General features: G+C 38.8%; 1 protein-coding gene across 1 annotated transcript in view; it reads left to right on the top strand.

The window, feature by feature from the left end:
* Positions 1-23,124, top strand: part of LOC104528926 (C3 and PZP like alpha-2-macroglobulin domain containing 8) — a gene marked incomplete at its 3' end in the record, with an annotated part of 34,871 nt that overhangs the window by 4,526 nt on the left and 7,221 nt on the right. The window contains exons 7-29 of the mRNA XM_010173083.2: positions 497-551; positions 686-799; positions 1,593-1,677; positions 1,960-2,068; positions 2,543-2,770; positions 2,931-3,101; positions 3,481-3,609; positions 5,867-6,056; positions 7,325-7,497; positions 7,607-7,756; positions 7,870-8,031; positions 9,421-9,563; positions 10,332-10,397; positions 13,584-13,815; positions 14,433-14,586; positions 15,044-15,186; positions 15,661-15,712; positions 16,398-16,696; positions 17,102-17,327; positions 17,885-18,061; positions 19,958-20,039; positions 21,602-21,758; positions 22,230-22,304. Coding sequence (XP_010171385.2) covers positions 497-551; positions 686-799; positions 1,593-1,677; positions 1,960-2,068; positions 2,543-2,770; positions 2,931-3,101; positions 3,481-3,609; positions 5,867-6,056; positions 7,325-7,497; positions 7,607-7,756; positions 7,870-8,031; positions 9,421-9,563; positions 10,332-10,397; positions 13,584-13,815; positions 14,433-14,586; positions 15,044-15,186; positions 15,661-15,712; positions 16,398-16,696; positions 17,102-17,327; positions 17,885-18,061; positions 19,958-20,039; positions 21,602-21,758; positions 22,230-22,304 — 3,372 coding nt within the window. The remainder of the gene's footprint in view (positions 1-496; positions 552-685; positions 800-1,592; positions 1,678-1,959; positions 2,069-2,542; positions 2,771-2,930; positions 3,102-3,480; positions 3,610-5,866; positions 6,057-7,324; positions 7,498-7,606; positions 7,757-7,869; positions 8,032-9,420; positions 9,564-10,331; positions 10,398-13,583; positions 13,816-14,432; positions 14,587-15,043; positions 15,187-15,660; positions 15,713-16,397; positions 16,697-17,101; positions 17,328-17,884; positions 18,062-19,957; positions 20,040-21,601; positions 21,759-22,229; positions 22,305-23,124) is intronic.

Raw genomic sequence — 23,124 nt, 5'->3', positions numbered from 1 at the left:
TTTTTTTTTTCTTTTAAACTGTGTGTTTTCTTTAGCTTGTCAGCAAGCAAAAGAATTCACCCTCTTCTCTTGTTTGCATTCAGTCACAGTTTTAATGCTGACAAAACCAACGGAATTAATTTCATCTGACCTTGTCATCTAAAAATTGTCTTGCTAGTTGTACAACTCCCTTTGTGATTAGAAAGAAATCAACTTCACAGGCCAGTTTATTCCATCCAAAATAGGTGTCTTAAGACAGGTGGAAGATGTGCTGCTTGACAGTGCTTACTTGTGTGCATTGGCTATAGAAGCAGTGTCCTTAAATGAGTATTGAATTTTAAAAAGCAAATACCCCCTGGTAAAGTATCTTCAGAAAAATTTTGACACGTTAGTTACATTTGAGCAGTTAGTGAATTGTATGTGTTACAAAATGACATACTTTGTTGCAAACTGAGTTAAATGTATTAGTGATATTCATTTTTGCTGTGATGTTTCTCATTCCTAAACTACTATGCAGGATCCTCGGGGGTCTCGTATGATAGAGTGGAGCAATTTGAAGCCATTTTGTTGTGGTAAGTTTTGGATTATTTTTTTCTCAGTGTATTGTTCTTTGCCTTTGCTTCTGCTTATACTGAGTTGTGTTCAATAGCCTTGACAAGGACTGATGAGTGACATAAAGTTCACAGTGTGTTGTTTCCTTTCCCAGGTATTGTAAATATGAGTTTTCCTTTGTCTGATCAACCAGTGTTTGGTGAATGGCTCATCTTTGCTGAAATGCAGGGGCACACGTACAACAAATCCTTTGAAGTTCAGAAATATGGTGAGTTGTATCCAAATCAACTTTTATTATAACCCAAGTGCATTTGGAAGAACAAAACATTATGAAATGTTTTTACTTGAGATGAAACACCTGAAAAGTAATGCATTTAAAATGTCATGAGGAAGAATTCTTTAGAGGCTCTGTACTTCAGAGATATATTCACTTGCAACTTAACCAAGCACTCTGTTCATGTCCTCCCTCCTTCATAAAGTAAAGGACCTGAAACAGAGTGTCATATCGCACAATCTATTAATGTAACGGATTTAATTTTGCTCTGGAAAACTCTTTAAAGTTATTTCCTTCCTTTCCCAGAGGAAAGAATTCCCTCATTTGGAATTCTGAATTCTTTTTTAGCTATCAGAGTCCCTCTGGTTGATGAAAGGTGGGCATCGTTACACCCAGCACGCCAGCTATGACATCTGACCTGATCACACAAGCATTTATAGACACTGATAACTGCTAATATCTCAGCTCTATTCCCAACACATTGTAGAGGAGTCAGTAGTGAGTTCTCTTCTTTATCCTGAGAAAAAGCTTAGGCTCAAATCCTGGAACACAGGTCCCCCTGAAAAGGGGTAAAACTAAGGGTGTTTTGCTGAGGTCAACTTGCCAAGATGATCTTGGTTCACTACTTTTGTTGATTCATTCTCTGCTGAGTGCTGTCCTGCCTGATGTTGGCTACGCTGCCCTCATCTGACCATAAGCAATGACCTTGTCAGACCTGTGTATGCTTTTGCTATAATCTGGACAATAAGATCTTGAAAAGATTCTCTTGTATTTCTTTTCATTGTAGTATTACCAAAGTTTGAGTTGCTGATTGATCCCCCTCGCTACATTCGTGACCTTTCACTGTGTGAAAAAGGAACTGTCCATGCCAGGTAGGAACACGTCCCAGATAAAGTTTCCTTACTCTAGACTGTAGTGCAGACACTAGAGCCTGGATCTCATCTGCTGCAGACTTGTCAAATGATTTCTGATCATCATCAGAGGTTTTCCTATGTAAGAGCCTTCATAAAACATGTTAACAATAACAAACTGGAAAACCTTCTGTGGTATCGTTCTGTATTTTCTAGATGTCCAGGTCATATGGTGCTACCCTTGATATAATCAGGAGAACAGAAAACAGCTGGAAGTTATTAATTATCTTCTTTCCATTTCAGATATACATTTGGAAAACCAGTGACAGGAAAGTTAATTATCAATATGACTATAAATGGCGTAGGGTACTACAGGCATGAAGTGGGACACCCAGTCCTCAAGACCACCCAGGTGAGGGAGACCAGTGAGTCAGCTGCCATAAAATGCCTGATCTGTACTCTGAAGTTAATACCACAGCTCTGTTTTATTTTACTGATGGGAGATCAGAAAATAAATGAATAAATGGAACAATTAGGTCCAGCATAATAAAAATATTACACATTTTTGCATGGTATGTTTATGATTTGGGAGGATGAGAATTTGTTGGCATAGTATTAATCTCTTTTTAGAGCGTTTGGGGCTGAGGGAGAACATGAAAATGAGGGACTGTGACAGAGCCAGTTCAGTCTATGGATGAGGGAGGAAAATTAAAACTCGTTTTCTTTCCTTTTTCCTTCCCTTGTCCCTCAATTAATTCCCTCCACTCCACATCCTTTAAAAATACTGCTGCCAACTCCTATGAAGTGCCTGTGCTTTAGATTCGGCTTCTAGACCCTCTTTGAATGTGAATGCAAATGTGTTTCTGTTCCCCAATCCACTTTGTAGATTGATGGCTCTGCTGTTTTCGATGTGTGTGTGAAAGACATGATGCCAGCTGATGTTCCAGAACATTTTCGAGGCACAGTCAATATCTGGGCCACAGTGATCAGCTCTGATGGGAGCAAGCAGGTTACATTTGATGACTCAACACCTGTTCAGAAACAGCTGATTGATATCAAGTACTCCAAGGATACCAGAAAACAGTTCAAACCTGGGCTGCCTTACAAAGGAAAGGTAAGATTAAAGGTAGAGACACTGACATGTGGCTGATATGAGGTTCTACTGACTTGATCCTGGATGTTACACCATATTCTGGTGTGTTTTTCCCACCTGTCATTGACTGGAATGGCCTATAATGTAAAACCTGCTGTTCTATAAATGAAACACTTTGTAGGTGGAAGTCACTTACCCTGATGGAAGTCCAGCTGATGGAGTCACTATCCGGATTAAAGCTGAACTCACACCAAAGGACAATGTTTATACGAGTGAACTGGTATCAAGAAATGGCCTGGTGGAGTTTGAAATCCCCTCCATCCCTACAGCTGCCCAATATGTCTGGCTGGAGGTGGGTGAAAGCTCTTTATAGGATTAGCAGGCTTTAATGTAACTAATCTTGTCAAACCTGCACTTTATAAATCAGTGCTGCAAACAGGAAATCGGTGCCTTTTAGCTTTTACTTCTTGATTTAAATGCAGCAAACACTTGCTTTGTTTCTTGCTACCAATAGAAATGATGTTGATAAAGCATCATGAAAAGATGCTTCTCCAAATGCAGCTTAACACAGTCGTAAGGGTCCAGTATTTGGAGAGTACTGTTGCTGTGTAAAGATCACAAGAGGTGAATGGTTGGGAAGTGTAAAATGGGAGATGGGGCTACAGGGTGAGAAGAGAGTACAAATCAGGCTTTCTGTGCATGAGTAACATTCAGGTGTAATTTTTGTTAAGACCAAAGTGACAGCGATTGATGGGAAACCATCTGGAGATCAATATCTGCCAAACTACTTGTCCATCAGTAGCTGGTACTCGCCCAGCAAGTGTCACATCCAGCTCCAGGCACCAGATAAACCTTTCCAGGTATGTTGGCTTCATATTCCATCATGGCAACAACTACCTTTCTTGTCTTAAAGTACTTTGTTCTAATTAACTATTTCTAGCCATTTCTGCTTCTGGGATCCTGGACTGTTATTGTTTCCACTACAAAGGTTGAAGTGGCTGTACTTCAGCCACCAAATCATTGTTTGATGTGGGCTGCACACAGTTCTAAGCAAAGTGCCTTCTCTTTGTGCAGCATCTCATTCCCCTTTGTGGGGTGAGAGGGCAGATATAGGCACTGATGACATTAAAGTTTTTTATATTTGAATGTATGTTCTATGTGCCTCCAGTAACATTCACATAGGAATTATCTGGTCAAAATGACATACTTTAGTTCAATTCAACAAATGCTGAAAGATTGGAAGTTAAGCTAGTGGCAGTAGCTTAATTACTAAAGATTCAAATCAGGGCTATGTAGTATCACTAGAACTTCCAGTTTAAGTCTCAGCTGGAGCTATTTAATCTTCAGTTTTCGATCTATGAACGTAGGTATCTTGTTTTCTTTTGTTGGAACCTCTCTAAAAAAGTAATCCTTCCCTATAAAAGTTGCCATAATCTCTTTCTCCTAAAGGAAAGAACTGATTTAACTATGATTTCTGTTGCATATTATTTTACTGAGAGTTGTTTAGGGTTTATTTTCTACCCAAGAAGATGCTCTGAGGGTCTGCATATTGCTTTGTGGAAAAAAAAAAAAAGTGGGTTTTGGCAATAGGCACACTTAGATTTCTATTATCAGCAGATCTGTCAGGTTGGTTTTGGACTCTTTGTATCCAAATAAGAGCTTTTTTTTTTGTTATTGCATTTCATGGTAGTTTAATGGCTAATTAATCTTTTACAAGTTTCCTGAGGTATGGAAAGGGGATTATACACTGCTAATCTGAACACATTGTTCTTATTATAACCTGATTAGAACTAATTCTTCTGTGGGAAAGCTAGGAGTTGGATGACCAGCTGATGTGGGAACTGTTTCCCTGCTTTGCCAGCTCTTACTGGGTGTTCCAATTAGCTACATTCATTTTTTAATGAATTGTTTCATCATTTGCACTGGGGAATTCTTAATACTTCAAATATTTAATGTCACGAGGGACTTCTTGGACTCTGTGGCATTCTCACCATATTTAACCATTAGCAGCTCCTTGTATTCAAGTCTTTGCCACTTTGGTTTGTACCATATGTGCATTCTGGAAAGATAACACTGTTAGTGCTGAAGAAAGAGGTTTTTCAAAAGATTTCATTGGCATTTAATGTTGCTATTCAGCTTTAACAGTCTTAGTTGGGCATTGCTGTGCTTGGAGTGGCTGGAGGATCAGGAGTGGAAGTTGCTGAAGAAACAAGTGTTAGCTGCCTCATATCCCAGAGGCAAGAAGTTTGTGTTCCAAGGAAAATCAGCTGCTCCACAGAAGGGTCTTTACTCAGCCAAACGTGACCCAGTTCTAATCCTGAGCACCAGTGTATATTCTGTTGGGACTGGTGGTTTGGGATTGGTGGTATCTGGGGGATTTTGTCTCCAGGGCATTCAGTAGTTAGTGAGTACCTCAGAGTACAGAACTTGAGTGCACAAAACATGCAGGAAGTCAGTGGTGCTGCTGTGAAACCTATTGCAGGCATCAGATGAGTTTACCCAGAAAAAAGCAGCTCTCTCCTTGTTTATTTGTGTGTTTGACAGCTCTTTGAGTGCCAGACTTGCAAATTAATATCAAGACTTTTGTAATTTGAAAGCATTTTCCCTCAGATCTACTCCCAGTAATTTCATGCCACATTGGTTATGTTTGAATTGGTATTTGCCATATGAAAGTAATCACCATGTATAATCTCAATTAAACTGCAAAGACTATCAAATGCACATCTCTTCCCACCCCCAACCCATCTCTTTCTTTTTTGGGCTGGACTACTGAAGGGGTGTCTAAAATTCAACCAATTCTGACAGCTGCTCTGTGCCAAAAGGCTTAACTTTCAGGATTCCAGAGATTCCTTTATTGTTTTCATTAATGCATACAACCCCCCAGCCCATTCTTCTGTTAGATTTGCAGGGAGTGAAGAACTGAATACAGGCCCCTTTTTATTGAGAAGAAAGTCCATGAAAACAGGGCTAATGTAATATACTTTTCAGTGCATACATTTCTTAGGAGAGGGGTCACATCTCTTGTGGACTGAAACCCAAATAGATTTCTGGGCTTTATAAATAAAAAGCATGCATTGTAACAGACTAGATCTTTTGCTTTTCTGTCTCTGGGTGCAGGTAGGAGAGGAGGCTTGGATTGCAGTGAAGTCCACATGTCCTTGCAACTTCACTCTACATTATGAAGTGGCATCGCGAGGCAACATTGTCCTTTCAGGACTTCAGCCCAGTAACGTCACCCAACAGAGGAGCAAAAGAGCCACCTTTCCCTTTGAGAAGAACACTGGTATCACACGATTCCCAGGAACAGGTAGCTAGCATCAGAAATGCAAACTTTCTCCTGTTTTCAGGGGAAAACACATTTCCACAAACCTAAGTATCCTCTTTTTTTAATATTTTGATGCTCCTTAAAGGGCATAGAAAAATTTTATGCAAGAAAAATAGTGATATCCATTACAGAAATAATCATATAGAAAAAAGATAAATTTTTACAAGAGGGAAAACTCTTGGAGAGTTTCCTCTAGCCTTTCTGTAGTCTCTCTGTTCAGAAAATTCCAGTCTTTCTTGATATGCTTGACTTGGGATCAGTTGACTGGTGGGGAAGTGTATGATGGGGCTGGGGCAATTTACTGAGCTGGTTGAGCTTAAACTAGGAAGAGGACACTGGGTGGACTGATGGTGTTGATCAGGCTAAAGGAGAAGTTCATGCAGGTAACATGGGGAAGGGAAATGAATTGTGGACTCCTAGTTTGTACAAAGAATAACAGAAAGATACAAATCTGGTGAATCCAGGGAACAGGGGGATGAAGAATGGTATGCTTGGGAAGATGCATACAACAGCTGCCAAAGGAAAAGTCCATCTGTCCTGCAATAGCAACCAGCTTCGGAATAGTTAGGGGAAAAGTAGAAGAAACTTCCCTAGATGTACCAGCTCCTGGTAATCAATGGTTTCAGAATTCATAATAGCTTTCTGCACTGAAGGTTGATCCTGAGCTGTTGTATTTCCAGGTTGCCCAGAGGGATTGTGGTTGCTCTGTCATTGGAAGTGTTCAAAGTCAGGCTGGAAGGGGCTTTGAGCAACCTGACCTAGTGAAAGATGTTCCTGCCCACACCAGGGGGGTTGGAACTAGATGATCTTTAAAGGTCCTTTGCAACTCAAACCATTCTCTGACTGTTTAACTGCTGCCTGTGAAATGATGCTCTACAAACTGCGTAATCCTTTTTCAAACCCATTTACTTTTTTTCTTAGCAGCGTTCTGCAGCATTAGTTACCTGCTTTTGTTTATTTTAATGGCTTGGTAATTTAATTGTATATTTCCTTGATTTTATGTCAGGCAAAGCACTGGGTAGGCATTCTCTATCCGCCTTCTCCATACTGCTCATTATGTTATGGGTGCTAATTGCCTACCAGCTTACACAAGAAAAAGAAAAATGAAGGGAAAAGATTCCGAGTTCGAGAAGAGCAAGGGAAGGATGCAAGTTCTGGGTGGAGAGTTCTGTGCCTCAGAGGATTTGGATGGGGCAGGAAGAGAGCGATTATGATAAATAACACTGTCTTTCTTACCATTTATTTTTTAGCACCTACCAGTATCCCTGCAGCAGAGGTCGAAGTCTGCGTGACGTTCCTCCGGTTCTCAGTAGTTCACAACATGGCTCCCTTGGGCCGTCTTCTGGTGTATTACGTCAGGGAGAATGGAGAAGGGGTCACAGACAGCCTGCAGTTCACTGTGAAGTCCACCTTTGAAAACCAGGTACTGGCAGTGTAGCTAGTAGAGAGGAACAGGGGGTGTTTTGTTACTCTTTGTAGTTTTCTCTGCTGATTATGAGTAGCCATAATGGGATTTAATGTTAAATTCCTAGGTTGCAGTGACTCTCTCAGCAAATGAGACCAGACCTGGTGATGTCGTGAACATCAAGGTCAGAGCTGCAAAATCAAGCTGTGTCTGCGTTGCCACTGTGGATAAGAGTGTCTACTTGCTGAAGACAGGCTTTCAGCTGACAGCCAGTCAGGTAAAAGGGAGCTGAAGGCACTGATGTCTTTTTCTTAATACTGCTGTCTGCACTTCACCTTTAGTAAGTGGCCTTTACACCTAAGGACAGCAGTCTCTTTCCTTTCCCTGCAGGTTTTTCAGGAGCTTGCAGAGTATGATGTGTCTGATGCTTTTGGAGCTCTGAAGGAAGAAGGGCACTTCTGGTGGCCAGGCATGTCCTCACGTAGACGCCGTAGATCTTCTGTCTTTCCCTGGCACTGGGACATCACCAAGGATGCTCGCTTCGCGTTTACAGTAGGAAGAATCAGCCTCACATCTCTATGGAGTGTCTCTTTTGCTTTCGTGTTTGCAGGATAATTTTCAGCTCTATAGGCCGTTATTTTTTTCCTCATCAGAGCTGTTTCTCCAGGGGATAGGCTGAAAAGTAATTTCTGAGAACAGAGAGTATACTGTTCCAGCAGAGATACTGGAGAAACGTGTTTTGATTTTGGCCAGTCTTGATGAGAGGGCCAGATATCCTGTTGGGTGAAGGAATTCATGCTGATACTCTGGAGAATCAGACAGGGGACCAGAAGGTTCCTCCAGGCATGGGTGAGCGTGGAGATCTCTTCTGCAGTTACTTTGACAGGGAAGGAAGGTGGAACGTGAATCTTTCATAGCCTTTTCCTGTTTAGACCATCCCTTGGAAATCCTTTAAACTTCTGTCCTGCCCCAGTTCTGCCAGCTTCTGTGGCCATCTCTGTGAAACATCAGTAATGTTTTCTCTGTATCCTTGATCAGGTTACCCTGATCCTCTGTCTCTTCATTCTTTGTCCTTTCTGCAATTTTAGCTAAATTGAGGTTTAAGACAACACAATAGAACACAGGCTTCCAAATATTCCCCCAATGTCTCAATCTCTTAATCATAAACTCTAAATCCTTGTTACTGTCCACTGCTGCAGGAATCACTGCTGCTTCTCTCCCTGGGATCTGTTGGGTTTTTTATTCTGATACTCTTTTTTTTTTTTTCTTACTGAGAGGCAAAAACTCTTGGGAAAAGAGATATATGAACAGCTGGGATGTGTGCATTGCTAGATACCTGATTTGTAATAATTGGATGTGTATATAAAGAGAACAAAGCTCATTCTCCCTGTGGTGTCTGGGAATTGCTGTCTCTTATGAATAAGTGCATTTAGGGGACAGAGCTGGCAGACAGCTTCCTTACAAATTCTGTATTTTCACTGTGAAGCTGTGTGGACAGTTTCCATTTTGCTTGGCATCCCTGGTAGTGCAGAATGGGTGATGTCTGATGTGAGAGCTGCCTGCTGACTGCAGCAGAACACACTGGAAACTTTTAGGAAGGGTAAAAAGCTGTAATGTAACATTCTAGGGGAAAAATATGTGTAATAATTTTTCACCTGTAGCTGCCTGGCAGTTACACATGCCCAGTAATGTTACATATTGGTTTAAATGCTTTTTTGAAGCAAACATGAGCTTTCTCTTAAAACCTCTGCCTATATATTTTCACATTAACAGTCATTTTTATATAAAGGTTTTAAAAAATCCTCAGGTTTCAATTGAAATTTACCCTATAAATATTGGAATAAGGTTGGGGGATTCTAGTCAGAAAAGTTTTTTATTGGTACATGTTTAATTCTTTTTTTTTCTGGTTTTTGTTTTGTGATCTTCATTTTCATTGTCTAGGAAACTGGCTTGGTTGTGATGACTGATGTAGTCAGCTTAAACCACAGACAGAATGGAGGCATGTACACGGACGAGGCTGTCCCAGCTTTTCAGCCACATACTGGGACATTGGTGGCTACAATGCATTCAAAAATAGCACCAAGGTAACATTGTTGTTGTAATGCATGTTGTCTGTGATCCTTTCAGCTCTTTTGTCTATATATTCTCAGCTGTTTTCCACCTTCATGCACCCAGGAAATTCGTTGGTTTAGACCAGATGATGGTGAGGAATCTCTCTTCCATTGTCTTGATAGACCTAACAAATTATAACTGATACTGCTTGTTAAATTTAAATTAATTCTAGAAAAATGCAAAGTAATATTCTTCAAAATGACCATTTGAAACTCTGCATATCTCAGTTTTCTGGGAATTAGTTGCTGCTTCTCAATATTTGCAAGCTAGCCCTTGTTTTTGCAGAGTTCCAGACAATTCCAAGAGAAGAAACGGAGGGGAATAAAGTACTAACTGTAGTAACTGCTAAAAATAAGGCCATATCATGATATTTTGGGAAGTCACATGCCCTATATGCTGCCTTTGATTTTGTTTGGTGAAAGAATTTGGATCATAAAACCTTATTTTAATTATTATTATATTATTTATGCTAGTGTTTAAGATTATCTTATTTCTACTGTTTTTTTTAATTCTTATTTATGTCTCCAGACTGATGTGCGTGTGCACAATGGAATCAATTGGAAAGACTATGTAATTTCTATTATGAATGATACACCCATTCACTTTTTAATGATTCTGTGCTAGCTAGAGTTTTCATTGGTCATGTGGGCTGCGTTCAGGTGGTAACACTGATTTATCAGTTACTGTTAAAACTGTCTTATTAAAAGAATTAATTACCAAGGACTTATTTCTTCTTCTAGCAGAGCAGAGAAGAGAAAAAGAACCTTCTTTCCTGAAACATGGATTTGGCACTGCCTCAATGTCAGGTATTAATAGGGAATTATTTTAATTATATCCAGAGGGTTGTATTCCCTTCAACTGCAGGAAAAAAACCTCTTTAAAACCAACTGGAGTTACATTGGCATTCTCTGATTATTTTTTGTTGTTGTTTATTACTGCTTTAATCAACAATCTTTCTTTGTAACATTTCACTTACTTGGTTCAACCTGTCAGCTGTGACTGACTGCATAGCAATCCATGTGTGATTGACTGTGGTGTCACAAGCAGAGGAGTGTCTTCAGGGAAAGAAAGGAGCAATGGTTTGGTTCAACACATTTCTAGGTTTTACTCACTTATGGGAAGATGCATCAACAAGTTATTGAAGAGCAAGTGAGGATACAGGTTTGCAGTGATTAGCTACTGTAGGGAACTCCCTGTTGTATAAGCTTGCCTGACAATAAATGCAAAGTCAGACTGCTCTTGCAATAAAAAGGGACTGGAAGATATAAAGCCATGATGCACTTCTTGCTCTATGCTAAAATCTTCATGTGAACCAGAACTCTGTGTACCACTTTAGAGAGTGAAGCATAACGGGAAATCTTGCTTGAGAGGCAAGACCAGCCCCTCGGATGTGCCAGTTTCCCCTTCCAGTGGGGGGTGAGTTGGGTCTGGATTTGTGTTTGCACCCTAGAGTAATCCAGAAATGTCAGCTTCAGTGAGTGTTAGTGTTTTTCTTCCTTTCCATTCCTATTCTACCATCGATTGCTGCATTTGCTTTAGTGGGAAAATGATCCCAGAATAATAAGTGTGAGGAGATGGACGCAGAATAGCTGCTTCTGTAAATGCTGGCATAGCCTAACCATGCACTGGTGAGTATTCTATACTGATTGCTTTTTAAATTGCACAGATTCAGCTGATGCAAGAGCATCTCTCTCAAACTCTGATTTGCTGTCTAATAAATGGTGGTTTCCACCTGATACAACTGGAACTGAAAAAAATAATAGAGATAACTAATTTCTCCCAGAAACAGCAAATCTAGGATAACTTGAAGCAATTATAAAAAAAGGCTTCTCCAGGTTTGCAAGTGAACTTCATTCTCAATAAATGATTATATATTAAATTTGACAGGAACTTGCAGCAAGTGTATTCAAATCTGTTCAATTGAGCATGAAATATGCTTTGTAGAAATACACAAAGAATTCCAGAAGTGCTTGTTTGGGCCTCAACAAGCTGGGACAGTTAATTATAAGTGGGGTAGTGTGGAATAAAAAGCTGCAGATTGCATTTTCTCCACTTCATTTCATTAGAAACAACTGAGCTGAGCATTCCTTGATTTCCACTCTCTTGAACAGGAAGAATTATTTTTTTTTTCTTCTACAATTTATAATTATAATATACAATCCTCAAAAAAGAAACAAAGGCCTAATGTCAACTTCCCAAACCAATTCTAAAAATTCCTAGAGCCTGGCTGGAGGGTCTAATGGCTGAAAATGTGTGTGTACTTTGGCCCCCTGCCCAGAAGAGTAAGTGCCCTCATGTGTGAAAATAATGTTAATGCTGGTTATGGGCTGAAATCCCAGTGGAAAGAACATCAGCTGCAACAAATTGTCCGGTTAAACAGACTGGAATACTGCCAGTTCTGGAGCTAGGACACCCTTCTGCTTGTTCTTCTGGGATGAAGTTTACTGCAGGTACCAACTACCTGACTCCAGTGAGGATGAAGAGCTAAATATTACGGAACTAGTGTGCTTAAAAGAAGTTAAAATAACTTGGTGCTGTCAAGCCAAGTGTATTTCCCAGGCTCTCCACTCTAGTTTCAGCTGGGGAACCACGTTCATTGCCCAGAGCTGTTGGAGGCTGACTGAACCTAGCATGCCTGTTCAAAGGCACAGTGATCTCTAGTTTTTTATCAAACTATTTGTATTAATCCTTTGTCCTGGTTTTTGCTAGGATAGGGTTACTCCTGTCATAAATACACAGAGCAGTACACAATATGCTGCATAGTTAGTGACAGTTCCAATAGGTTAGACTGATGGAAAATTGCAAAAGTTGATTTACACGATGAAAGTAAAGATACTTCAGTGCCCTAAAATGTGAATAACCTTCAGTTGAAAAGCAGTGAAAGCGCAATTCTTCAGGTTGTCCTGGACATGAATCGGGAGGTATTGCAGCGTTGAAAGACGGTGTGTTATGCTGTAGACTCATGGAGCTTATTTGGAAGATCCTGCTTTCTCGTTTTCCATGCCAACTAAGATGCACGTTGCTCTCAAAAGATCACAGTGCTAGCAGCGTGTGTATCAAGCTCCGGGGAATAAATAAGAACTTGAGAGAAAACAACCTTAGGGTGTACTCATAACTGCACCAATCATCCTGCCAGTTGAGCCATGAAATAACTTTTGTTCTTACTTTTAGAGGAAATGTTTTCTGTTCCAGGCAAGGCCAAAGCTTCTTTGCAGGAGGGAAATAGCAAAGTATGCAGAACAAATTTGAATTTCTATTATTATAAAGTATGGAAGGGGAGGACACCAGGTTTATGATATCATGTTGTGGTATGCACAGTAAGGCTAAATACTCAGAATAGAAATTTGATTTTTAATAATTAGTTTCAATCCTCATTGGAAGAAAATGATGTTTCTGGAAATTTTCTGAGTCAGGCATTCCAAAAACCAACCAAACAAAATGTTTCTGAATCAAAATACACTCCCCTGGACAAGCAGTTACTGAACTGCATGTCTGGAAAACTTCTCATTTGCCCTTATGTTTAAGCAGAGTTTGCAATGTGGCAATGTATACAAGGACAATAGGTTCCAACAAAAATGTCTTTTATTTCACTAGCTGTTAAATTATTGCTGAGCTGTTTTTATCCAGGACCTCAGCCTAGGATTCTTTCTTTTCTTTTTTTAATTTTTTTTTTATTTAGTGCAGACATTTGCCTCTAAGAAAAGAAACTCTATAATGAGACTGCAAATGCCTATAAAGCTTTTAATTTATATGTTAGCTTGTGTTTTGCAGAAGCAACTATTTGCAGTTCTACTCCTTATAAATGTGTATAGGTTTTAAAAAAAACTGATAGAAAATATTGAGTCTTTTATAAGCTGTTGTTCAAAGCAGATGCTGATGCAATGTTGTAAGTTTGGATCTGGAAGGAATTCTCCAAAATGTTTGACTCTATGCACTTTAGCTTCATTCAAAAGCACTTAATTAATCTAATTATTCTCTATTTTCTTTTGTAGTAATATATCAGGAGAAGCACAGCTGCATGTGGAAGTGCCAGACTCCATCACTACCTGGATAACTGAAGCTGTGGGTCTGTCTGAAGAGAAGGGGTTGGGCATTGCCAGTCAGACAGAACTGAAGACGTTTAAACCTTTCTTCATTGAGTTCACCTTGCCGTACCACGTCATCCGGGGAGAGCAGACCAAAATCCCATTGACTGTCTACAATTATTTAGCTGTCTGCGTAGAGGTAACAGCCTGATTTACTCCCATTGCTAAGTCACTTGATTGTTTTCTCATCAAAATTTCCTAAGTGATCTACAAGTTACAATAGATAAGGTACAGAGATAAATGTAGTTGATAAGCTCAGCATAAATACTTTGAACAAGATAAAAATAATTGTTTTTCAGTATGAATAAATGTCATTATTTACTTTTAGCTTGAAACAGCTGTAGTAATCTGAAGTGTCTTGCAACACTTTAGAAATACAAATACTGGAAAATGTAGGGAAGATAATTAGGAAACTTATGCTGAACCACAGAGAAGAATTAACTTCATAATCAGAAAACTGCTGAAAGTAGTGTATTTAGAAAGAATGGGGTTTAAAATAATAATAAGCCTGTCTCCTTAGATGTCTTCTTCTCAAACACACAATCTGTCTAGCTCCAGCAGTATCATTCTGAACTGCTTGTAGAATTGCTGAGCTGAAAATAATGCTGTTAGTGAAATATATTACTGGAAGCTTCACAGAATGAATAATCTGTGCATACTGTGATTTTATGAAGCATTTTGTGGTTTTCAGATTTTTAACATCAGTTGGTGTTGCAGCTGAAATTTGCAATAAATGGCATTGAAAATTTTTCACAGGTCCATGTGAAGATTTCTGTTCCAAAAGGCATAAAGTTTGTTGGGCATCCTGGGAAACACCATCTGACAAGAAAGAAGTGTGTTGCCCCTGGAGAAGCGAAACCCACCTCTGTCGTTTTGTCCTTCAATGAGCTTGGACTGAGCAACATCACTGGTAGTAGAGAAATAAAAATGGCTTGCTGCTTGAAGGAGTTTTACAAGAGTTTCTTTTTATTCCTCTCTCAGAAGAAAAATTCTTATTTCCCTTTTACCCCAAAGTGGAATCACTCATTCCACTTGCTCCCTTCTTAGCTTTTCAACTTCATTTGTTTCTTAGAAACAGATTTTATATCTGTAATGCACTGGAGAGTCTGTAAATAATCACGGGAAAAATTGTGCAGGACTGGAAACTAGGAAAGAGTTTCTCTGTTGCCCTGTGACTGTCCAAATATTGTCTGAATTTAGGTGTGACTGTTTAAATACTGATGGAATAAAGGTAATAGGACAGCTGTAATTACAAAACACGTGATGTATTGTTAATCAAGTGTATCTAACTTATCTAGATCTTCACTTGAACTCCTGAAGATCTTCCTATCACAAAATCTCTGCTGTTTTTCCCTTCTGTTTCTTAGCAAAAGCTTTTGCTTATGGTGGAACTAACTGCTGTCAGGATGGGATGCAGACCTTAAAGAATGGCAAGCACTCAGAGGACAATTATATGGACAAAAGGACCCCAGTAGGAGTAGATTACGTTCGCAGTAGTGTTATTATTGAGGTAAGAAAATATCAATTTGTAATAATTCAGAAAAAAAAATATAAAAGCTTGGGAAAATCATGAAAACTTTTATGTAGTTAATCAAATGTGAATAGGTTTATAAGAATCTTCAAGTTGATTTGTGGTATGTTTAGATGACTGGAAAGAATCAGTTTTAGTGGTACATATACAGAAAGGGCTCATTTGGTTCTGAGTTCCTGCTGGTGAATCTTCAATGCTGCTTAGAAGAAAAAGGGATAGAAATCTTATCAGGTATCTTTGCTCTGTTAAGCTAAGAAATGTGATGTGAGATGAGCTGGTAGTGGTTAGCATATCTCCAGCTAACAGAATAGAGTGCAATAACTTTTCTGTAGGGGGTATAAAACACTGTACAGCAACAGAATATTATTTCTGTATTTTGTAAATAAAACTGAATAGCTGTTACTGCCAATCCAAGCACTGTATTTTAATGTATGGATTTCTGTCTTTATCTAGCCAGAGGGACTGTCCAGAGAATACACCTATAGTGTGTTCTTCTGCCCAAATGGTAAGTTAAAGCTTTGAATGAGAGATTAAGTTTGATTTAGTTATAAATAGAAATATGTGGCTTCATCCCATGGAAAAAAAAAATAATTAAAAAAAAATCTTTATTTCCATTTGTCTCTGATTGATGAGTTATGGTGTGTAGGAGGAACTTTTGAATAAAGAGTCTTTCTTACCGGGCTGGCTAATTATGAATTTGCTGTAACTGCCCAAGTGATTTCTGGAAATGGCAATTAAATTCCTTTACTTCATGAAACAGTTTCAGTATTCAGCACTGTGGACAGTAACTGTAACTGTACTATATTTTCAGTTAATGTTTTAAACTTCAGTTCTGGAATCAGTATGTCCTTTCTGCCTGAAATTTGGATAGCTCAAAGTTGGCTCCAGTAGCTAAACAGAGATGCTTTTGACCACTAGATTAGAACTGAAAAAATCACTTACAGACTTCATAAGAAATCCAGCTGAGCAGTTTGAATTGAAGGATCTCCTATATTGAAAGGGGGTATAAATAGAAGATGGGAAGAAACATCCACATATGATTCTATAGTTTGTTTAAGAGAAGCTGGAGAAAAGAACACGTGCTTAGGAAAGGTCTGTTTGTTTAAATTCTAGTAGTTAGCTATGGGTTATTTTTGAAGTATGTGAGCTAAGCTCTAATTCTTACAACATTCCATTATTTTTTTCACTAGAGAAAATACACATTTCTACACCTAACAAATATGAGTACCAATACATGCAGAAACCTGCCCAGATGACACACTTTGACATTGCTGTGAAGGCACACAACGATGCTCACGTGGCCTTGTCCTCTGGTCCGCATGACATGGCAGAGATGACTGAGATTGTTATTGGTGGCCATCAAAATACTAAAACATGGATTTCCATAAGCAAAATGGGTGAGCCAGTGGTCAGCAGGGACACAGCTGGTATCCTCTCCTGGGATGAATTCCGCAGCTTCTGGATCAGCTGGAAAAATGGAGTTATCCAGGTAATGGTCTGTAATTCTCTTGCTTTCTAAATTGAATTTGAGCATGGATATGGCAGATTTTCATTAGGGTTGTTGTAGAAGGTGACAGCTTCGTTGCTGTTGCTTTTTCTATAGAAAGTCTTGATCAGGCTGTTTTTATCAGAACATATTTGCTTGCCACATTATGTTCTCGGGACCTCAGTCTTCAATGTTTTTAGTGCTATGTGTGCTGAAAGCTTTGGAGGTCAAGCCTGTGAAATTCTCATTAAACTTCCTTGGATTGTTTTGTGGGTGGGAAAGAGAAAAGTACTTGTCCATCTGTGGTGCTCTCTGATGCACACAGAAGTTACTGGGTCCAAGGACACATGGCAGACTGACCTTGTATGTGTGAGTTCTTGGAACTGCATGGTTTTTTGTTCCTTTCAGGTTGGCCATGGTACTCGAGTGCTAAATGAGTCTATTATTGTGGAGTGGACAGTCCCCAAACAGCTTGAGGTGAAGTACATTGGCTTTTCCACAGGCTGGGGGTCAATGGGAGAGTTTAAAATTTGGAGAAAAGAAGAGACTGATGAAAATCACAATGAAGCATTTACTCTTGGAGTTCCCCACAACATAATTCCAGGATCAGAAAGAGCTACGGCTTCAATAATAGGTATCAATTATGAGGAGGTATCACTAGGTTCCAGTTATCAAATATGACGAGATACTCCAGCTGTTACTTGCTTCTGACCACTATTTGAGTAATACAGACCAGATAACATAGTCATAGGCAGTTACAAAAGTATGTGCTGCTTAATTCTGGGACAATTTTGGGGGGTTTTTGGTCACTTGTTTGAACCCTGTTTGAGCTGACAGTGACTTAAAGTTGATTTCATCTGAGGGCTTGGCAGAGGATCTGTCTGTTAGAATTCATAGTATTAATTTCATAAGCATTGTAATCACAAATTGTGCTGTGTTCTAAACAAGGAGTCTAAATTGGGAAGTCATGAATAATCAAACTCTGAAATGTGAAATTTCTTCATTTTAGCAAGAGCTTGAAGGGCTAAGGCTTAATGTTTTAAGGACTCTCAACTTATGATACAGTTTATTTAAGCTGTCTATGTGTAGCTAGTAGAAATTAGTGTAGTCAGGTGGGTTTTAATCATAAGACATCAAAAGGAAGTAGAATGTATTCCTTGATATTGAACATGTTGCCTCTTTTTCAAACAGGAGATGTGATGGGTCCTACACTGAACAACTTGGACAATCTTTTGCGCTTACCGTTTGGATGTGGGGAGCAGAACATGATCCATTTTGCTCCTAATGTTTTTGTCCTGAAATATCTGCAGAAAACCAAACAACTCAGCCATGAAGTGGAGAGTGAAGCTACTGATTACCTTGTTCAAGGTAACTCATTACATTTAACAATTCGCAGAAGGATAAAAGGCTTTCAAGTTAGAAGAGAGTTTTGCTGGGATCACATACTCCTGATTAGCAAGAACAATCCCAAGTGATGAAGATTCATAATTTCTTGTGGGATAATCTCACAGGTTAACAGATTTTGATGGCAAGATGTTCTCCCTTCATATGTAGCCTGTATTTCCCATCAGTAACTCCTAGTTTACATGCTTATTAATTTATATGTTTGTTTTTTTTTTTTTAATTAGGCAACTTATTTCTATGTTTAAACATTTCAGAAAGTCAAGGAAAATTGAATTTGGTTAAAATATGCATAGCTAGGTTTTTTGCCTTATTCATAAATTGTATTTCCAGTTCTTTAGTCACTACACGGCTCTTCTCTGAACTTTCTCTTTTTTTTAACAGTATTTTCTTAGTAACAGTATACCCAAAATCAAAAGTTAGTATCCAAAGTATTTAAACTAGAGGCATACAACAAAGGCTTTTTTCTGTCCTTTCAGTGTCCTGTCCTATCTCACTGAACTGGCCAAAGCAATCTTATCTTTTTATGCACTGTTTGTCTCAGAATTTGTTTAGGAAGAGCCATGTGCAAAACAGTTTATAACTAAATACAATTCTCAGGACAAGTAAGAATTCAGAGATCATTAAAAACAAGAATGACCCAAAGGGACAAAGCTGTCTTGTGTATGAGTCAGATAATGGTCACATCATGAAATCAGAGGTGACAGGATTAGGTGGTTCTCCTCTGAAAAGATAAATACAAAATGTAATATGTAATATATTCCTTGTATTCAGCAGCAAAAGCACAGTGCTGCTTCCTTTGCCTGGCTACAGTTGTTTTACTTTGTAATTTTTTGTGCTTGCTGATAGCAGTAAGACAAAGGGAATTTAATAGTCCGGGTCAGTGTTTCCTTTGCAATATCATTTGCTTTTGTTTCTTTTTATGAATCTGCAAACCTTCTACGGTTTTGGCTCCAAACTCTGCCTGCTAATTAACCCTTACAGAAGAAATCCTCAAGAGTTTTAAACTTTTCTGTATTTATTGGAGCCCTGCCAAGTACATGGTTTAGTACACTGTTTGCTCACTCTAGAAGGCTTTTTGTGACTTACTAAGCCAGCAAACTTTTTCATCACTGTTATCCCTCATAGAAAGTACTGATACCCAACAATTCCCATATATTCCCTGATCTTTAGAAGTGGCTTGAGCTAAATTAGTCAGTAATTTTTCTAATTTCCCATAATTCAGTGCTACAAAAGCAGGTGAACAGGTGAAAACTAGAAAGGTGATCCTCTCTGGTGAGTCCAAGCATTTAGAGGAGTGTTTAGAAAACAGAAGATTTCAGAAGAGCAAGCAAGCCAGAAAATAAAGTCTGTGTCACTATCAACCTAGCAAGCAAAGAAGAATAAATGTAAAGGCAAAAGTCAACTCAAAATAAACATTTGAATAAAAGAACAGAGAAAATTATAAGACTGATATAAAACTACAAGTACTTAATTTGTCTATCGAACACACTGGAAATCAACACTTAGGAACAATTTAAGGAGAAAGTGCTCAATAGTAAGTTGTATCTGAGGCCCATATAGAGTGAAAAATCTTTCTTTTAATACTGCATCTTTTCAGAGGGGGTGTCAATTTTTTAACACTTTTACTGGCCAAAATACAGGAGTTGTATCCTTACAGATGTCAGCCTGAATGGAGTTCTGAGTAAGCTACAGCCTACGTACACAGAGCTGCCTCTATCACTCACAGCAAAATAAAAGGTTGCCTCAGGCAGCAGAATCCCTTGCACCAGTGCCAGATGATCTGAGTCTTCATTCACTTTACATCCTTGTTTTTCTCTGTGTGAGGATTTTGGACTCCCCCAATTCTTTTTTGACTTCCAGGCTACCAGCGCCAGCTGACCTACAAGAGACAAGATGGTTCATACAGTGCTTTTGGCGAGAGGGACTCCTCAGGGAGTATGTGGTGAGTTGCTATTTAAAACAGAGTTAGAAAATTCAGTGTTTGCTAAATAGGAAAAATACACAATTGGCAGGGAAAGAAGAGTAATTTTCCAGCTTCCATCATGGTATTGCACACAGTGGAGAATAGAAATAATACTCAATGACTATAGACTTACTGTTTCAATGCTGCTGAGTGTTCATACTACACTAGTAGGTGTTATTATAGTTGTTCCAAGACTCAGGGGCAGTTTAAGATAGTCACATCTACTAATATGTCCAGGCTTTAGGCACAAAAGCTATAATTAAGGATCATGTTTGGTCTACTGGAATTAGAGTAGCAATGCAAGGGGCATTGAAGCAATTCCACTAGGGAGTGGAGCTTCACCTGGAGCACGTGCAGAGAAACTTGCTGTCTCTAGCAGTGGCAGAGGCTTCTGCCAGGGTAGGAAAAAAAAAAACCAACCAAAAAACACCAAAACCAACCCAAAAACCCCCAAAGAAGTCTGTCTCCCAAGTGCTTTATATCCCCTCATGGGGATGTAAATGGAATAGTATGGATTTATGCCCTGAGAATTGAAGTGCAGGATCTTTCAGAGTCTAACAATATGAGAACCAGAAATTATGAAACTGAGAAATCAGCTCATCTCCCTGATGTCCCCCTTAGGAAACCACGGCCTTTAAGGTTGTACCTTACATCACGTTAGCGTGTTAGTTGACTATAACATCACAGATGTAGTAGATTCTTGTCTTCATTCATTTGCTTGTGCTGTCATTTGGCTTCTCCATCTGCTTTGTATTTTGCTTTAAATTGATTTTTCTCCATGAACTCATCTGAGGGGAAGTACCACTTCTATGATGCTGCTGCCTCACTATTTCTAAGATAGTAAACTTTTATCTCAGATCTGGCATCTCCCAGTCCCTAGATGTAAAATATGGTGACACAGAATTACTTAACACTTGAAAAATCCCCTGCCAGGCAGCATGCTTTCTACCCTCCCATTCCTCAGAGGCTTGTAAAATGGATGATTCAATCTCCCAAAGCTGGCCAGAGTTCACACTTGTTGCATGTCAGAGGTTTAGAATTCCAGAAACACTTCTCTTGCTTTTCTTAAGTCTTAATTCTGTAAAAAGTCTTAACACAGCCTCAGACTTTAGCAATGGGACTGATTTATTTTTTTTTAATTAAGACAGTAACAAAATTGGAAAACTTACTGCTCTTTTTTCTTTACAAATAATTCCATATTTATAAGGATATTGTTTCATAATTTAAAAGCTTTAATAATTTGAGTAGCAGATCAGCACCTATAAAAGGGAACTGAATTTCAGAGTGTGTCACAACTAAGACAAATACATCTTCCAGTTATACTTTTCAATTTAATTTGTTGCCCATTAATCCTGCTCTTATCCAGAAGATTAGACAGTGTTCAGGTGCTTTTATGTACCATTAATTTTTATCTAACAATATTTAGTGTTTCCCCAACAAAATTTTTTAAATTTGTGCTTTCTAAGAATGTTGTTTTCCCTTTACTGATACATTATTCTGAATTTGTTTTCTCAGTAAAGATGATAAATTCGTATTTACAGGCTAACAGCTTTTGTCCTCAAGTCCTTTGCACAGTCTCGTGGATTTATTTTCATTGACCCGAAAGAACTAACAGCTGCCAAAGACTGGATCATCCAGCATCAGAAAGAAGATGGTTCTTTTCCTGCTATGGGCAGGATATTAAATAAGGACATTCAGGTAAACACTGTACAGACTCAAAATCATGTAATAGGTGCATTTTAAAAGTTATTATCAAAGCACAGTGATGCAGTTTCCTTATGCCTAATATGAATATTGTACTTGGAAGGCTGGAATAATATAGGAAGAATCAGAAGAATTTCAACTTTTAAAAGTCCATCAGAACTTATTTTCATGCTGTTCAGGGAGAATGGAAAGGAAGATGTCAAGTCTTGCAAAACACTTCAGAATCGTGTCTTGGAGTATGAAGTTATGTGCATTGAGTGTGTTCTCAGGCTATTGCTGGGGAAGGAAGCTACAATGTTGGCTTGGGTTCCTAAATTTTGTACTCCTTATGTGCAAAGGAAAAGAAGTTCTGTGATGCCACAGCTTCTTCTATAGCCATGATGTTTTATTTTGCCTCAAGGCTCTTTTTATCCAGTGTCCTTTTCTCTAGTTTTCATCCAGTGGTTTGTGTTTGTTGCCCTCCAGGGTGGAATCCATGGTAAGATCTCCTTGACAGCTTATGTGGTGGCATCTCTTCTGGAAACAGGTGTAGCTTCTGAGGTAACAAAAACTAATTAAAATAGCTCTTGCATTCTACATATTCTAAAAATTCTCTTTATTTTTTTTAAACTTGATTTTACTGCTGTTCACTTTCAAAGGTTCTGGGCTTACTGGAGTGATAGCATCCAAGTAACAGGCTGTTTGAAAGCCTTGAGATTATTCTAAAGCAAGGAGTCTGTTCTGAAGCTATTCAAGGCCTTCAACCATCAGCTCAAGGTTTATTCTACTAGAGCTAAACTCTTCCCTGCAACTCCATCCCCGAACCTCTCTCAGAAATGGCTGCAAAATAATGTTTTCTGCCTTAAAATTTCAAGGTGTGATTGCAGTCTATACAGATACTTGTAGCTTGCCTATATATACTCAAAAAACCCTTTAACTAGCTAGCTCAGTGCTAACAGCAGTTTAACTAGAGCTGCTTAGGCTTTGGGGATCCAGAAAGCTTCTGCAGTTTGCCTTTGCTTCAGTGGCCAAAATGCTACTGCTGTTAGATTACAGAATCTTTGGAGAGCAGCTGTCCTGTAATGTGCTGGATTGAGCACGCTGGAGAAAAATGTTTGAACACTAACACTACAGAATAAAGAATAGCAGCTTAGGAACGTGCAATTACACTGCATAACTTTTGAAGTAGAGAAAAAAACCAACTTCCAGCACAAGTGGTATTTTAGAGATTCCTTCTTAAGTCATAGTAAAAACAGTGCTCCTCTCTGTTGTATTTTTGCCTGCATGCAATGTCACTAGAATGGAGATGCTCAGATAACATCATAGTTAAACATTCCCACTAACTATGAGTGGGAGAATCCCCTTGCAGATGCACTGAGCA

Source organism: Antrostomus carolinensis, unplaced genomic scaffold (assembly GCF_000700745.2).
Source record: "Antrostomus carolinensis isolate BGI_N321 unplaced genomic scaffold, ASM70074v2 scaffold14178, whole genome shotgun sequence".
NCBI lineage: Eukaryota > Metazoa > Chordata > Aves > Caprimulgiformes > Caprimulgidae > Antrostomus > Antrostomus carolinensis.
This window is presented reverse-complemented; position numbering and strand designations above follow the sequence as displayed.